The sequence below is a fragment of the Sander vitreus genome, chromosome 11, assembly GCF_031162955.1.
Source record: "Sander vitreus isolate 19-12246 chromosome 11, sanVit1, whole genome shotgun sequence".
NCBI classification, from domain to species: Eukaryota; Metazoa; Chordata; class Actinopteri; order Perciformes; family Percidae; genus Sander; species Sander vitreus.
In genome coordinates this window covers 29,566,776-29,584,866 of record NC_135865.1, presented here as the reverse complement: position 1 = coordinate 29,584,866, position 18,091 = coordinate 29,566,776, and the positions used below count along the sequence as shown (strand labels likewise).

Here is an 18,091-nt window from a genome sequence, read left to right as displayed (position 1 = left end):
CAGGAGAGCGCTGTTTATGTCCCATGTGATCGTTGACAACATTTACATATTTTTAACTTACTAATAGAAATGCTTTGCCAATCTTAATCCAGTTCTGTGTCATCTTTGTGTGGGCGGTGTGTTTAGATGAAAGGTGTTAAACTTCTCTTTTTGGCACCAGTGCACAAAGAAGCGGAGCAGCAGAGGTCTGCCGAGATCATTTCACATCATCCGGAAGATCTCGACAGACTTCCACAGCGAGCTCCGTGCACTTACGCCACGGAGGAAAGGCAAATACCGTTCATCGAAACACACTGCCCACACTGCCATGACACAGAGCTGGATTAAAATCAGCAAAATATTTCTTGACTCACGTTATGTTTGTCAGGTACTTAACATAAACTACTTAATGCACTTAACGGACTTAAATTACGTACGTAACTTTTTAACCCAAGCAATCATGTCTATCATCAATCTAAGTAGGTTTCACAGCAAGCGCCTGCCGCTGAGTACAAGGACGTCTAATCCGTTTCCCTCATAACGTTATTGAGAATGCAGTTTAGTTGTGAGGGAAGGTTAATTTTTTAGAAGACAGGGTGGCCCAATCGAGTCAAAGAAGTCAGTGAGTGATTGAGTGAGCGGTGATACGGTCACTGTGTCTTTTAAAATGTTCGTTTCATAATTGCCAAATATGTTTTAGAGGAACCTTGTAGGTCCAGTCACACAACATTTAAAAATGTTTCAATGACATCGCCACAATTAGTGGATTTGCTCATCATGGGGGGGAATTTAATGTGCACATATTTTTCAAGTTAAGTTCAACTTTGGTGAAATTTGAAAATGTGATAAAGGGACTTTGGTCTTTAGTTTAGTCCCTGTTGCGTCTGTTTCTGCTTCAGTTGTCTTCACCTGGCTGCCCAGCTGCACCTTGTTAGTCATTAGTCCCAGAGCTCAGCTTTCAGTTGTGGTCTGTTTGACTCTTACCTGTGGCATGTGTTGTCTGGGTGTTGATGCATACTTGTCTGGGCAACTGATCGCCTTCAGTCTCTTTGACTTCGTCACCATTGAGTTTTAGTTTTTAGTTGAGAGAAAAATCTGATCAAGAACAAAGCAGGTCCACAGGTCAATATAATCACTGGTTTTCAAATGTTTTAAATGGCCTTCACTGTGCACAAATACATACAAACATAAGTACATAAAGGTTTGTTTTTATAAAAATGTAACCCCCTGAAAAATGTGCAGTGCGGTCATTAAATGAGACCGTGTTCTTTCTACCTGCAGATGATGGATGTTCGCTGGCAGCCTCACAGAGCTGCTGTTTGATTATGCAGAGTCTGACAGGCCTCTTTTGTCATCCGCTAGAATGCATAATTCATCTACACTTTACTAAGCAGGAAGCGAAAAGAAAGGATCCTTAGTGTGTGTGTGTGTGTGTGTGGATGAAGATGAGTCCCTGTGCCAAGATGAATGGATGGTCTGGACTTTTAGCGTCGGTGGCTGGAGGAGCCTGTGAGTCCCTGACGGACTCGTCTCCATATAGAGGCATGTTTCTGCTCTCAGACTAAACTGCAGCAGCAGCAGCAGGGCGACACATTCTTCAGTCTGTTGCTGAACACATCGCAGCAGGGGAATAAAACCAACACAGCACGATGTGTGGAAACCCACGGGCTTAACTCGCATGTCAACAATGATACTTAAGAAGAAGTGCTAAATGTTTTATATTGCAACTGGGTATCTTTTTTGCTTTTTTGCACTGTATTGCGCTTATTTTTATTGCCATTGTTGTTTTTGCACGAACAGTCGTGGCCTCCACACACCTTAACCACGGCCATAGCTGCCAGTAGCTCATCAGCGGACGCTGTTTGGTTCGGTCCGCTGCTGTTCAGACACAAACGCAATTACTTGAAGTCTGACAAGATGGATTTTCGTGTGATATGTGATCCAGTGTTTTCTAGCGTGATATCACGAGAATCCAGCTGCCGTGGAAGGTAATCTTAAACCATCCGCACATCTCCAAAAGCTGATTCATGCTTCTTGCGTTCAGCGCGGTCGGGGCGCTGCGGACAGAGCACATGGTCGCCGCGAACGGTCTGGTCTTTCATACTGATTGCGGTCAGAGCGGCTCAAAGAACAGATTACTTCTCTCCTGTAGCCAATCATTGCAACGCGGTTAATGCAACCGCGTCCGCATTGTTACTAAATCTTGGAGGTGCGCGGCTCGGCGATCAGACCCTCTGCAGACCCTCCGCACATAGTCGCCCAGGCCGCGTTTGCGTCATATCGCCATCCACACCGTGCCGACTGTGCATAACACAAGAAGCAAGAAAGAGCTTTAATGTTTCTTGGTTGCATTCACACCTGGCTTGTTTTGCTAAGTGTAAGGGCTTATAGTCCTAGTCGGATATGGCCACTATAGCATAAGTAACCTAATCGATATCAAATCGGGACCTTGTGAATCAGAATCAAGTCAATTTGGGATATCTTTGGCGATACCCATCCCTCTCTGGTCCTGTCCAATGTCTTGAATTCAGGCCGTTAGAGAGATAGCAGAGAGGCTGAAGGAGATCTGGCACTGCTGCTGTTGTATATTGTTGAGAAAACAGTGACACATACCCACACATGCAGACAGTACAGTACAATGGGGAGGAGGCAGAACAACACGAGCATGACCTATATATGCCAGGGACACAATGCACAGCTTATCAACCCTCTGAACACACAATAACAGCTGCAGGAGCACAAAAGAGCTGATCCACCAGGAACGGCCGCTCTCTGAGATAAACGTCCCACACAGTCAACAGTCTTAAGCACGCTCGCTGAAACCAGAGATGTAAAGGAATGGAGACCATGTACTTTGGTTTGTTACGCAAATATTTCATTCATAGTTGGAGAATTTGTAGTTTTACTAATTGTACTCGTTGCCTTCATTGGTTGGGTTGGTTAGGGTTAGGGTTTAGGCACGAGGAGAGAGATTGGTTAAGGTTAGGGTAAGAATATCAGGGTAAGCCAATCAGGTAGTGCTTAGCAATCTGCTTCTGTTTGGGAGAGTGCCACGGAGAAGCGTTACCTTGCACACAATCTGGATTCTCGTGGGATCACACGTCACTACAAAATCCATCTTGTCAAGCTTCTTGATTGCATTTGTGTCCGAAAAGGCGTGGTTTAGGTGTGTGTGTGTATGTGTTAGAATAATTTACATTATCAAGAATAGACAGAGACCACTGAAGAGATATTAATTTTACTTGAGAACCCAACAAGGAGGACTTCTCCACACTACGGAATAGTACAGACAATGACCTAAGCTCTCTACAGCAGCTTTTGCAATACAACGTAGGATGTGATAATCATGATATAGACAAGAGTTGGTGTTGTCAGTTGTTTAGCTTGTCAGAGTCAATGACGTCTCCCCTATCTGGTCTGAGAGGGCATGTATGCCCTCAGGAACACACGTGCTTTAGACAAGGACAAGCAATGGCTCCAGTTATCTTGTTTAGAGTATTCAGTATAATATTATTCTATGCAAACAGTTTAATAATAACAAGAAGAGAAAGTATATAAATCAAAATTTCTCTAACATTGTGTGATGTGACTCTTCGTTCAAAACAACAATGGCAAGATGTGATAGACAGATGGTTCATCCAATCACCTGCCAGGTAGTTTCTTGAAAGTGCCTGTTCGTTCCCGAACAGTTTCCAACGACGGCTTCTCAGATAGTTCTGTGTAACAAACCGTCTGGCGCATCAGGTAAGAAGACGTGGCGCCTCGGAGCAATGCGCGTTTGTTTCTGGGATAACGGTCTGCTGGACAAGTGGCCTGTCAGTCAAATGGGACATTTTTTGGTAATATTTGGACTCCGGATTAATGAGCCGTCGGAACAATGGCATGGCACCTACAAGCTGAAATAGTACAAAGAGCTATTCAATCAATGTGCCATAAACAAACATTCTCGGTAAAAACGTAACCTGTTTAATTTCCAGGAATATTCCCAACATTATTGTTATATAAAGTTACCTGGACTGTGATAAAGGTTTGATCCATCTCTCACTTGGGTTAACCCGGACTGAAGTGACTCAAACTAAAGTACACACATATAGACTTAGGGCGTTTTCACACCTGAAAGTCCGAACCAAGATGAACCAAGGTCCGGACCAAGGTTCATCTTTTTGTTACATTGTCTACATTTGATCTGGTAAGTTTTGGTTTCACACTGCAGTCATGCAAGCGCACTAAAGATCTATACGTGACAAAACTACGTCCTGCCGTCATCACATACGTGAGTTGCGTCTCCAGATACTTATGATCCCCGTCCTCTCGTATCCTCTCTCTCTGTCAGAGTTCATTCATCTGACTGCTGCTCTCCCCTACTGCCGCGGCTTTTTCTGTTTTGTTGTGATGTTGAGAAGCAAAGACACGGGAACTTTCTTTCAGGAGCATTTATTCACAGACAAACGGAGACCTACACTGTACATTTACTACCACTTAACAAGTAAACTGCTGATGTATTCTCAGCTCTCATGTAGCCTACACACTAAGCACTGAGCTATTCCTTAAAGGAGCTTCCCCGGTCTAGTAACACAAGGAGAGCCTGCCAGAGCTTCTTGTATTTGGTCCGAAAATCCGAACCATCCAAAAAATGCTTTCACACTATAAACGAACCGAACCAGTTTGGTCCGGACCGAGACCACCTCTTTTTATCGGACCAAAATTTGGTCTTTTGATCCGGACCGTGGTCCGGGGGAGGTTTCACACCTGTAATTTTGGTTTGGATCAAACTGAAAAGGACCAAATGAGGTATGTGTGAAAACGCCCTTAGAGACACACCAAGCTGGTTTCCATAAACATGTCTCCTCCCAGGAGACAATAACAAAGACTCAGAAACAGAGCTGGCTGTTGGGGTTGAAAGCATTCACAGTGTCAGCTGATTATCTTTTAATTTCCGCAGTGATTGTAGCAGCACAACGACACGCTGCTCTGTAATCAGCAGTTTGTTTTGCTCCAGCAGAGACAGCTCTGTTCGTGCTTTAAGTAGATAATTGGAGAGCGGAGGGAGACGCCAACAAAGACCGCAGGAGGTGGAGAAAAAGAAGGAGGTTGAGGGTGGGGGGGTAATACTTCAGAAATGCAGTCAGCAACTTATCCTGACCTGAAATCTTAAGCGCTACAATTATGCTCACACATAATGTTTGGTTTGTCCTTTGATTAAAATCACAGTTTTTACTCAGCGGTGTAGTCTACGTGATACGCAGGTATACGCAGTATACTCACTAAGAAAGCTCCAGGATTTCCATATACCCACTTAAAAATGCCAAATGACACGCAACGACATACTTTCCATTATATTTTTGATATATTTTCAATTGTCATCTGTTATTTTCTTCTTCACATAGGCTAAATAAAGGGATTTTTTCCACCGTTAATTGGTGCATAAAAGTGTATCCGAACACAGGAAATCGTTAATGTCGTTAATGCTCAAGACGTCCTTGGGGGAGGACACACAGACCCCCCCCCCACACACACACACACACACACACACACACACACACACACACACACACCCACTACAATAAATTACACTACACCACTGTATGTACTGACCCGTTGCATTTGCTGCTGGAAGGAATCGCTTGACTTAAACACAAGCTGCAACTATTTCTACTATATTCATACTTATATATATATATATATATATATATATATATATATATATATATATATATATATATACTCAACCTTCACCAAGTAGCTTGTGTGTCTAAACCAAACCGTTACCACAGTGGTGCCAGATCAGATTCATTTTGAAGGTAATTTCTCTCTTCTGTTCTCACACGTCACATCTTTAGTGCTGCAGGTTATAAATTCACAGCCACTGTGTGGAGTTTGTGGAGACGAAAGTCAGGCCTGGTTTCTGTAGACAGCTGTAGAAAACCGTTCCTTCAGCATAAACAAGGACAGGCTTCTCTGGAGACGGTGTATATTTGGAGGCTGTTGGTTTTTTATAGGCCACTCATGTAGCTAACTGTGCTGCACACATGTGGCCTTTGTAGGTTTTTCCAGCATGTTTCAAACTGACAAATGGGTCGAATGAAGAGAAACACTATTAAAGCTTTATAATAAAGCCTATTTAGACAAGGTTAGGTCAAAGATTCTCTATGACTAAAGATGAACCAATGATATGAAACGGTCCACACTTCCTGTCTCCTAAATGGGCGTGGCATCGTTTGAAAGTGTCGTGAACGCTGTGTGGATGGATGAAAAGTTTTACTTGTATAATTTATTAATCATTTATATTGCTAACAGATATTTACATAGCTAAAAGACACACATATATATATATATATATATATATATATATATATAGCTCACTGTTGGTGAACGTTAGCTGGCGTTAGCTTATCTGTGTTGCCAGATCTCGCGAGAGTTTGGTCTTGAGACAGAAACAGGTCTAATTTTCTCCTGATGTGTCCATCTGAAAAATGCCATTTTAGTGTCAGAATGTCCTGGAGATACGTGACTTGTGAAGAATGGGGTCCAATATTTACTTTGGTGACTGCGGGGTGAAAGGATCGCTCCTAATCTGTGTTCACGTTCACTTCTCCCGTTGGAATCAAAACTCAGGACCTGCCAGAGAGAGTTGTGTGGAGCTGATAGTCTTAATTAGCAACTCATCTGGCAACGGCTTGAATGTAACGGACGCTCATTAACATCAAAACGTTACGCACTAAAGCTTTAAGGCAAGGCAAATCCTAAATGAAGTCACTTTTTTACGCCAATATGTGAAGCAGCCCATTCAGTTTATCAGATACTTGCATATCGGGCTAACATTAGTTAGCATATGTTAGTTGTAAGTGAACAGCTCATATCAGGCTAATGTTAGCTAACATCAGAACTCGTGACAGGCACCGATCGGACGTACATTAATAGCAAAATGTTACGCAGTACAGCTTTAAATACCCACAGACAAAACCAGCCACACTTTTGGAACAAACTGCTTTTAACTTCAGCGCACCTGACTCCTGGAACACTTTACAACACTTTCTTAAATTCAGCTCACTTGTGCCTTTTGGACAACTACACATAACAATTAGTGCCTTTGTCTGCACAAATCACGTCTTTATTTATTTTATTTTTTTCTACGCCCCTGTTGTGTTCTTTAACCCCCCCCCCCCCACCCCCAATGTTGCACAAGTAGACTTTATATTGCACAGTTACTGTTTTCCATCTCAACTATTCCGAGGCAGCTTCATTTCACGGAGAAAGAAAGAAAGAGACGTGAGCTGCAAGGTTAGGATGGTACGGTCCACTGTAGGGGTTTCTGAAATCATATTTACAGGTAAGAAGGACATATACTGTACATGTTCTTAGCCCCCGCAACAGTAACCTCTTTTGGGGACTGGCTTGTCAAATTTTTTGAGGGGGGACAAATCTACCTCACATATGCCCTGCATACCCCCCGAAATCTACACGTGATTAAACAAATATAGATCCTATAATTAAACTTCAGAAGAGAGCGATTAGAATAATACATAAAGCTGGTAATTATGAATCAACTAATCAGTTTTAGCATCAGTCATTTGAATAAAATGTAGTAAGTATTTGGTTTCATTTAGTGTTGTTGGATATCTGGGTGATTCTACGGGGATATTATTATGGGATAGGAAAGACAAAAAAAAAGCTTTGGCTTCAGCCTATTCCTTTTTTCGGTTAGCTACGGTGGCAAATTGTGGTAAATAATTGTTTGGTTCATGTATGTTAACCCTCCTGTTTTCCGCGGGTCAAATGTGACCCGTTTCTATATCAGAAATCTGGGTTTCTTTCGACCAAATTTCCCAAAAATAACTGAATGAAGTTGGCTAGAAGCCTTGTTGGAACACAGAATTAAAAGCAAACTAGAGCAGGACCGCATGTGAGTACGTAGGAAAGTGCGTCAAAAGTGTCAAAGAAAGCCTCCAAAGCGTTAAAACCGTCCAAAAACGGGTCCCAAAAAAACGCCTAAATTGTCAGAGAAAACAACCTGAGCTCACAGAATTCCATGAAATGAACACGGCCCCTTAAGTTAAGTAAAAGGTCACGGGTGGGCTTACGTCTCCACGACACACGGGACAACGGGACAGTTGGGTTTAGGAAAAGAAGAACGGGACGGTTACGGTTGGGTTTAGGAAACGTGACACGCGGGACAACGGGACGGTTGGGTTTAGGAAAAGAAGAACGGGACGGTTACGGTTGGGTTTAGGAAACGTGACACGCGGGACAACGGGACGGTTGGGTTTAGGAAAAGAAGAACGGGACGGTTACGGTTGGGTTTAGGAAACGTGACACGCGGGACAACGGGACGGTTGGGTTTAGGAAAAGAAGAACGGGACGGTTATGGTTGGGTTTAGGAAACGTGACACGCGGGACAACGGGACGGTTGGGTTTAGGAAACGTGACACGCGGGACAACGGGACGGTTGGGTTTAGGAAACGTGACACGCGGGACATGATCCCCGGTCTCCTGGGTTAGGGTTAGGGGTTACTCCTGTGTTGTTTGACCCATCCACCACCCCCGACCAACCTCCCTACGTGGATTTTCAGGCTTTCATACTACTCTCTACCGTAGTCGCTCCTAATGCTACGTCATCTTCTCATTGACTTTACTTTGACGTTGTTTTCCGTGGTGGAATATTTCATGGAACATAATGCTTTAAACTACTGTTGAAATTAATCAAATAATCAATGCATCCAATCGTGGGACGTGGGACGATGCTGCATCGATTTTCGGCCGGGCCATTATCGATTATTTCTGTTTACTATTTAACGTAGGCCTGACAACCTTCCTGTTTCCATATTCTGGTATGTGTTGCACATTCAGGAAGTGCCGTGTGCTCAGCGCTGTAGTTTTACGTATCCAGTTCATTCAGCATTAGAGCACCGCAGAACGTCACGAACTAAATATCCTACATGGCTTTAATAGAAAAACGTATTTGACGCATCGTGATGCATCGAGATATCGAAGAAGATTCACACCTCTACTTTAAACACGGTGCTTGAAAGAAGAGCTGCGTCGGGATGATAAGCTGCAACAATGGGCTGAACGTAACATGATGTCTCTGACTCTTGCCGGCGTGAACGCTGACGGCGACTTTCTCAACTCACTGGGTTGGTTCTTGCTACGCTGCTGCAATAGCAGCGGGTAGTGCGGAGATGACAGGAGCTCGCTCTGTTTTTCTTCTTCTTCCTGTTGGGGAAGCCTTTAGTTACTTGGAGCCTGCATGCTGACTTTAACATTATTAGGGCTGTCAAAATAACGCAATAATACCCTTGTTTTTTTCTTTTCTTTTTTTACTTTCTTAAAAGTATCGGTTCAGGCACCGTTAATTATGTATGCGATTAATTTCGATTAATTAATCACAGAGTATGTGATTAATTAGATTACATTTTTTAATCGATTGACAGCCCTAAAAATTATACATTTTTTTAAAGCATGAAACACGTAGCGAGATGCTTTTGTCTCTGTGATTAATGGGAGAGGAAGGACGAAAGACTTAAGTTCAAATGTATCTTTTTTTGACGGTTTTTTTCCTCCAATCTTTGCTTTTTTTTGTTAAATATTGGATCATTTTTCACGTATTTGGGCCTCAAACTGTTAGTGAAACTAAATGTGTGAAGCTTAACAACTCAGAGGCATCTTGGAAGCCAGTCCCTTGTTTATTAATTGTTTTGGGGGCTTTTCCCTAATTATGGAGTGACACAAAAGGGGGAGAGAGATGGGGGAGGACATGCAGCAAAGGGCAGCAGGTCAGACTCGAACCCGCGTCGCTGCAGGACTCAGCCAACACGGGGAAAACGCTCTTACTGGGCGAGTTAGAGGCCGCCCTTCTTTTGAACCTTAATCTGAAAAGTAACTACAGCTGTAACCTAAATGTACTGGATGTAGAACAGTTGATGTAGCATGAAAATAGGAAATACTTAAGTATATTGTGAGGTACTACAACAGGACTTGGTTAAATGTACTTAGCTATTTTCCACCCCTGGGAGAAACAGTCTCTATATACTAAGTACAAGTACCTCATATTTGTACTTGAGTATTTCCAGCGCTGGAATGTAACTAAGTACATTTACTTAGGTTCTGTACTTAAGTCCAAATGTTGAGGTACTTGTACTGTGCTTGAGTCTTTTCTTTTCATGCCACTTTCTACTTCTACTCCGCCTCATTCATCTGTTCCAGCTTTAGTTACTAGTTACTTTAGTTATTAGTTACTTTAGTTACTCCACTACATTACTCTGTTCCAGCTTTAGTTACTAGTTACTTTAGTTACTAGTTACTTTAGTTCCTCCGCTACATTCATCTGTTCCAGCTTTAGTTACTAGTTACTTTAGTTACTCCACTACATTCACTCTGTTCCAGCTTTAGTTACTAGTTACTTTAGTTACTAGTTACTTTAGTTACTCCACTACATTCATCTGTTCCAGCTTTAGTTACTAGTTACTCCACTACATTCATCTGTTCCAGCTTAAGTTACTAGTTACTTTAGTTACTCCGCTACATTCATCTGTTCCAGCTTTAGTTACTAGTTACTTTAGTTACTAGTTACTTTAGTTACTCCGCTACATTCATCTGTTACAGCTTTAGTTACTAGTTACTTTAGTTCCTCCTCTACATTCATCTGTTCCAGCTTTAGTTACTAGTTACTTTAGTTACTAGTTACTTTAGTTACTCCACTACATTCATCTGTTCCAGCTTTAGTTACTAGTTACTTTAGTTACTAGTTACTTTAGTTCCTCCGCTACATTCATCTGTTCCAGCTTTAGTTACTAGTTACTTTAGTTACTAGTTACTTTACACATTCAGATTACTGCTCACAGAGCACATGTCGTTTATAACATCTGATGTTTTATTCTAAATGAAACTAGTCTGGTGCCTGGGTAGCTCACCTGGTAGAGTGCACGCCCAGAGGCTCAGTCCTTGACGCAGCGGCCGTGGGTTCGGCTCCTTCACTCCTCCCTCTCTCTTCCCTTTCATGTCTAAGCTGTCCTGTCACCAATAAAGGCCTAAAATGCCAAACAAAAACAATCTTTAAAAATAAATAAGTAATAATGGCCAACTATATAACGGCCTACAAGTCCAGCTGACATGATCAGACCTTTAAACACACAACTGTTAGGAGTGTGTGTGTGTGTGTGTGTGTGTGTGTGACCATTAAACACACAACAGTTTGGATCTTTTCCACTTTCTAAAATGGGAGGATCAAGGAGAAAACGATTGGCACATTAATCGATAATAAAAAAATACCTATTAGTAACTCATGTGAACAAATTGACAATCTACCCCCTGAAGTCTGAGCAGAAACTCTTATTAAGTAACTTTCACAGCCAAAAAAAATAACAATGAAAATGAGTGGTGAGTAAGAATTGAAGGGTAACTGTTTGTTTTCGACCTGGACCCTATATGTTCCTATGTCTTTGTGTCTGAGTGACTGATGGGAACAACAACCTTTGACGTTGGTCCAGTATTAAGAGAGATCTCTGCAGTCGGCAGCAGAGAAACAAGCTACAGTGTAAGTTAATAGGGTGATTGTCCAGCTGGTATTTACCTTCACAAAAGTGCTCGTTTTGCCGCTGACAGACTCAGATTATTATTCTAAGTGTCTGACAACATTATGGAAAGGATTTCTAAGGAGGTCGACCTTTCTGTTAAAGAGTAAGATCCTTTTTTTAAACAAAAACATCCACGAGATTGCATTTGCTAAACCCACCAGACTCCATGTAAATAAACAGTAATTTTAGCATCGTAAAACACACTTCATTCAAAGTCAACAGAAACAAAAGAAAACTATGAAAAGCCGTTTTGGGTCGTCTTTCCACTTTTCCAACCATCACAACTCTAGTTTTAGTTGAAATAAACACATAGTTTACCGATTTACGTGTGAAAATACGTTGGCTCTATACACGCTAAAAGTACTGTTTTTTTAAATGGAGTCTGGTGGGTTTAGCGCTAGTGACTTCAGAGCTGTTTCTGGTTAAACAGAAAGGTCTCAAAGAGGTTTTAGAGGTCTATATCTGTAGGGATCCTTTCATAATGTTGTCAGACACTTAGAATATTAATCTGAGCCTGTCAGCGGCAAAACGAGCACTTTTGTGAAGGTAAATATAAGCTGGACAATCACCCTATTAACTAACTTGTAGCTTGTTTCTCCGCTGCCGACTGCAGAGATCTCTCTTAATACTGGACCAATGTCAGAGATTGTTGTTCCCATCAGTCACTCAGACACAGAGACATAAGAACATATGGTTGAAAAAAAAACAGTAGTTACCCTTTAACTTCTGTTATGATTTGACACATAAATAAAGACCCAAATCATGGATTTTTTAAATCTTTTAATATTCAAAAAATACTTCAATTTTGGCTTCTTAGTACATAAAGCACCTGGATCTGCTCCTCTATTAATACAGTGTACTTCTCTACTGGTTGTTAGGAAATAAAAAGTGCAAAGTAGTGGACAGTCTGTCCAGTCAGTCCAGCACACAGAGGAAAGGCTACTGCAGCGCTCCCACAGAAATAAACCATCAGCGGGACGTCCAGACTGAAACTACACATTTGTCTGTTGAGCTGGGCAGAGGGGGGCGCCAGGGACCCGAGGCCACGTGCAAAATCAAAACATGTGTTTACACAGTAGAAACCCGTGGGTGGAAATAACAACTATTACGCTGTAAAAAGTCCTCAGTGAGTCCAAACTGTGTCCTGGATAAAGCAGCAGATGTGAACAGGCCCGCCTGTTTCTATTTTCTCGTTCCCTCCGTGCTGCAGATCTGAAGAGTCGCTTCAAGTTTCTTAATTTGTCTTTTTTTTTTTTGGTTATAAATGTATTTTTTCTATCCTGCAGCCACTGACGCAGCTTCCTGTGTGCAAGGAGCGTCATCCAGCAGAGCTTCACAGCGTCAATATACGGGAGATGATTTAGGGCCACGTGGAAAAATGTCCTTTCGGGGTTCAAAGCTGAAAGTCAGAATTATGACTTTATGAGGTAACAACCTGAGGGGGGGTTTGAAGTTTTTGTCCCTATTGTTCAATATTTGTCGCCGTTTGACATTTTTGTTGTTACAACCTCGGCTTTTTACGAAGCTTTTGTTGCTTTTTCAGACATTTTTGTGGCTTTTTTCAACGTTTCTGTCGCGTTTTTCAGATCTTTTGTCGCCTTTTTTAAGGTTTTTGGTGTTTTTTTCTAAAGTTTTTGTCCCTTTTTATTCAATATTTGTCGCCGTTTGACATTTTTGTCGCTTTTTTTGATTTTATTTTTCGACAATTTGGTTACAACCTGGGCTTTTTCAACGTTTCTGTCGCTTTTTTTTTAGCTTTTAAGTTCTTTTTGACAGTTTTTGTTAAGGTTTTTGGTGTTTTTTCTAAAGTTTTTGTCGCCTTTTTATTCAATATTTGTCACCGTTTGACGTATTTGTCGCTTCCTTTGATTTTATTTTTCGACAATTCTTTTGCTGCTTTTTTTAAGACGTGCAGACGTGTCCCGGGACCTCCCGAGATAGTTGGAGAACTCAACCCCCCCCCCCCCCTTCAATTCTGAGTTTAACAGATAAATCGATTAGTTGTCAACTGTTCATTTAATCTCCAACTATTCTGACAATCGATTAATCGGTTTGAGTCATTTTTTATGAAAAAACGTTCAAACTTCTCTGCTGTCAGCTTGTTAAATGTGAACATGTTCTAGTTTCTTCTCTCCTCTGGGACAGGGAACTGAATACCTCTGAGTTGTGGACAACATTAAGACATTTGAGGACGTCATCGTCTATTCTTAGAAGTTTAAAGACAGAAATCGGACTTTTCTCTTGAAACTCAACACTTAAATACATTTTCACATGTGGCCCTAATCATCTTCCGTATCGAACAGCTTTAATCCAAACCGAGGATCATTTTTCTTTTCTTTTTGAATCACTGCACGGTAAACCTGCGCAGGGCAAAACTGGCACAACCCGGAGAATTCCTTAAAAAACAAACACTGTCCACAGAATCCAGCAGCCGTTACCGCTTCTTCTTCTGTTTCAGGGACTTTCTCCTCTTCAGGATCATCTCGTACAGTTTGTCCATGCCCTCGTGAAGCCCGTCGCCTATGATGGCGCACGCCGGCTGGATGTGGTACGCGGTGGCGGGGGCGAGCTCGTGCAGAGCCAGCTGCTTCTCGATGTCCGCCACCGCGAGCGACTTGGGCAGGTCCTGCTTGTTGGCGATGACCAGCAGCGGCGTGCCCTGGTTCTCCGCAAACTTGGTGACTTTGTGCAGCTCCGTCTTGGCCTCCTCCAGCCTGTCGACGTCAACGGAGTCCACCACGTAGATGATGCCATCGGTGCACCGGCTGTAGGACTTCCACAGGGGACGCAGCTTCTCCTGGCCCCCCACGTCCCAGAAGTGACAGCTGATGCCCTTCGCCGTGCCGTTGCTCAGCTTGATCTTCTCCGTGTTGAACCCGATCGTGGGAACCGTGTTCACAAACTCGTTGAATTTGAGTCTGTACAGGACCGTGGTCTTCCCCGCAGAGTCCAGGCCCAGCATGACGATGTGAAGAGACTGGAAGGCAGCGATGTTGGAGAAGCTGTTGCCCATGTTGGCGTTTATTTATTTATTTTCCCCCTGCAGCAGCAGCTGGGAGTTTTTTGGTTTTTTTTAATCCAGGAAGTGAAAAAAGCAACTCTGGCGCTCAGTTCCCACTCGTTTATTCTCTGTGTGGAGGCTGGGGTGGTGCTAAAGGTTGGGGGGGGCCCTGTGATCTCTGGGAGACTGATCGGCTCTGCTGTGACCCTCAGCAGCAGCAGCAGCAGCAGCAGGGGACGCGGTGCGCCTCTTCAGGACGCTGCGCGCCGTTCATTAGTATTCCCCGCACGCACTCGCATCCATTTGGCCACGAAGAAGCTCCACGGTTACAATTCTCCTGCAGGACAACGCTGGGAAGGACAGCGATGATCACAAACCACCCCCCCCTTCCCCACCAACCTGAAGGACTCCCCTTCTGTGTCCTCTGATTCAGTCCTCCACAGGATATCAAACACTTCCTCTGGAAGCCGCGCACAAAAATATTCCCCTCTCAGGCGTTTGACTGCGCCCCGCTCCTCTGCTCGATCCGGGGACGGGAAATCTGGGAATAACATCCACGGATCCGTTCACCGGTTGGTGTCGTCGGGGCTGCAGCTCTCCTGTCCTTCGCTGCAGCTGCTCTCTCTCTCTATCTCTCTCTCTGTCTGTCTGTTGTGAGGCTGACAAAACAAGACCGCAAAGCGAGAGGCGGCCCCGCTACGCTCCACCCCGCAGGGACATGTGCCAAATGTGCGCAGCAGCGCCGCGCGCATCCTGCTGCTGTGGTGATCCCGTTCCTCTGGATCATAGGCGTAGATTTCGGGGGGGGGGATGCAAGGGACATGCCCCCCCAATATTTAGAAGACGTAGGTTTACAACCTACAAGACAACCCCTCAAAAGAAGTAAAGAAAATAACCGTTTAGGGGGCTCAAAACATGCAGCCTATATATCCTTCTTACCTGTAAATATGTTTCCCAACGCTTATAGACACCACTATAGTGGGCCATACCATCTTAACCTTGCAGCGCACGTCTCACTCTGACGTTTTAATATGCAGAAAGTTTTGACCAGTTTGAATACAGTAGCATTATTTAAAAAAATAATAATAATTAAAGACTTCGTTACCATAAATTGATGCAGAAAAGGCACAAATTGTTGCACAAATTCACCGGAATGCTTAAAATGTTCTGGGGGACATACGCCAACACCCCCCTAGGTTAAAATGTTCCCACCCACCCCCAATATTGAGAAGAGGTAGATTTGTCCCCCTCATGAAATATGAAAGACATCCCACGCCCCAAAAAGAGGTAAAATATAACCGTTGGGGGGGCTGCAAACACGTACGGAAAACAAGAACTGTGTCTACTTTGCTACACTCAACATGCTCTCATTCTCTAACAGAGTTGTTGTCGAGATGTACATTATTCCTAAAAAGAAAAATCCCAAAACACGTGGCGATGTTTTGAATATGCAGAAAGTTATGAACAATACAGGAGAACAGTTATTTCCTTAACACATATGAAGACATTTGCAACATAAATTGTTGCATAACAATTCACGAGAATACAGGAAGCTATGTGTTTGACGCTTCAGTTTTTTTTTTTGGGAAGGGCCCCCCCACGCCCTCTGCTCTGGATACACAACTTGCAGCGTGCAACGTTGGAGCTCTTTGTCTTTGAAAACAGAAATAGTCAGAAATAGTTCAAGCTTCAGGGTCATATCAGTCTTTTATGTTCTGAGCTGCGTAGGTTTCCATTTTCTTTCCGTCACAAAATAATACAAAAGAGAGAAAATGTATGAACATTGTGATGTAGGCTAATGTGAAGGAGCTACACCCTGTGTGTTCATTGTGATGTAGGCTAATGTGAAGGAGCTACACCCTGTGTGTTCATTGTGATGGTCGAGGGTACATCACAGGCAGCTGCGCCACCTTCTGGTACAAACCAGACAGGACAGGACGCTCTGGCTTTCAAAACACAACTGCTGACAATGAATTCAAACAAAAACTATTAAAATGTGTGTTGAGATGCATTTTGGACCAGGTTGGACCAGGTTGATTAAAGGCGGAAATGCCCCAAAAAGTTAAAGAAGAGATCTGACGAAGGTAGTCGACGTATCGATAGCATTCTCTCCTATTGTACTGTCAATCACCCATCACCCATAGGAATAAATATGGGAAGATTGTTCATCATCAGACGCTACGTCAGCGGGTTTGCCACGGAGCCCGGCCGGGCACAGCCCGAAAAAGCTACGTGGCGGACATCCCTCCATCCCATGGGCCCACCACCTGTGGGAGGAACCGCTGGGGTCGGGTGCGCTGCCACATGGGTGGCAGTGAAGGTCAGGGTCCTCGACGGACCAGACCCGGGCAGCAGAGGCTAGCTCTGGGTTGATTCATTGCATTGGGGAACGCCTCGGGATCCCCCAGTCGGAGCTGGTTAATGTGGCCCGGGAAAGGGAAGTTTGGGGTCCCCTGCTGGAGCTGCTACCCCCCCGGATAAGCGGATGAAGATGGATGGATGGATGGATGTTCATCATCAATCATTGGTGAGCAACAGGTAGACCTGTACCAACTATATCTGACCTGGGGTCCGTTTCAGGGAGGAGGTTTAACAAACTGAGTGTAACCCTGATGTCTGAGTTGATTTACTCTGAGATGGAAACTCTGAGTTTTCGGTTCCAGAACAGCTGATATGAGTAGGTTCACTCAGGGTTAAGCACGTGCACCACTACTATAAAAAGGCAGCATGAATGGAGCCATGATACTACGATTCACCATGGTAACAACCACAAACAAACTGGTCGGTCTCCCTGTATGACCAGCCATGGGCCACAGATGGGCGCAGGTGCATTTGCTGTTTAAACGACGCTGGCGCTGGACGGGAAACTGACAACTGGGTCGGTCTTAAACTAGCAAAGACACTTGGGTCGGTCTTTGTAAGACAGGACCCTCTGTGTTCAGGATCTGAATCAGCTTTATTGGCCAGGTTTGCGTAAACAAACAAGGAATTTAACTCCGGTTCATCTTTGCTCTCAAAGTACAACACTCACTTAACATATTAAGAATAAAAAACAGAAAGGACTACTAAGTATACAGTATAACAATACAATAACATTTACAACTTTACAAAAAATATACAATAACAAATGAAGAGAGGGAAGGAATAGTGCAATATCAGTATAGTCTGAGATTTAAATATAAATATAGTGCAAGTCAGTTCAGTGCAATGGTAATATATTAATAACAATATTGTAATTAGGTAGGTATTGTAAGATAGGTAGAGGTAGATGAGCATACCAGTGTTGATTGACTTTATTCAGGCTGTTCTACAGGAGAGCTACATGAATTCTGGTTGTATAGTCTACATAACACCATTTAAAGGCCCTGCACAGCCGTTGGTGATCCTCAGACCTTTCTTCCAGCGCCATCATGACGTTCACGTTTGTGGTTTGGAGTGAAATGTCCCGACGGGATCATTCTTATGTTGTGTGTCTCTTGATACAAATGTATATTGTAAGTGATTGGAAAGGGCTAAGCTCACAATTGCAAAGAACAGA

General features: G+C 43.3%; 1 protein-coding gene across 1 annotated transcript; it reads right to left on the bottom strand.

The window, feature by feature from the left end:
• Positions 1 to 12,317: 12,317 nt before the first annotated feature.
• LOC144525671 (ADP-ribosylation factor-like protein 4C) lies at positions 12,318 to 15,212 on the bottom strand. Its single transcript, XM_078262695.1, has one exon. The coding sequence runs from the start codon at positions 14,563 to 14,565 to the stop codon at positions 13,987 to 13,989; it is 579 nt and encodes a 192-aa protein (XP_078118821.1). The 5' UTR covers positions 14,566 to 15,212; the 3' UTR covers positions 12,318 to 13,986.
• Positions 15,213 to 18,091: the final 2,879 nt, after the last annotated feature.

Bases quoted from the DNA above. Each gene is read 5' to 3' on its own strand.
- LOC144525671 (XM_078262695.1), bottom strand. From the start codon at position 14,565: ATGGGCAACAGCTTCTCCAACATCGCTGCCTTCCAGTCTCTTCACATC.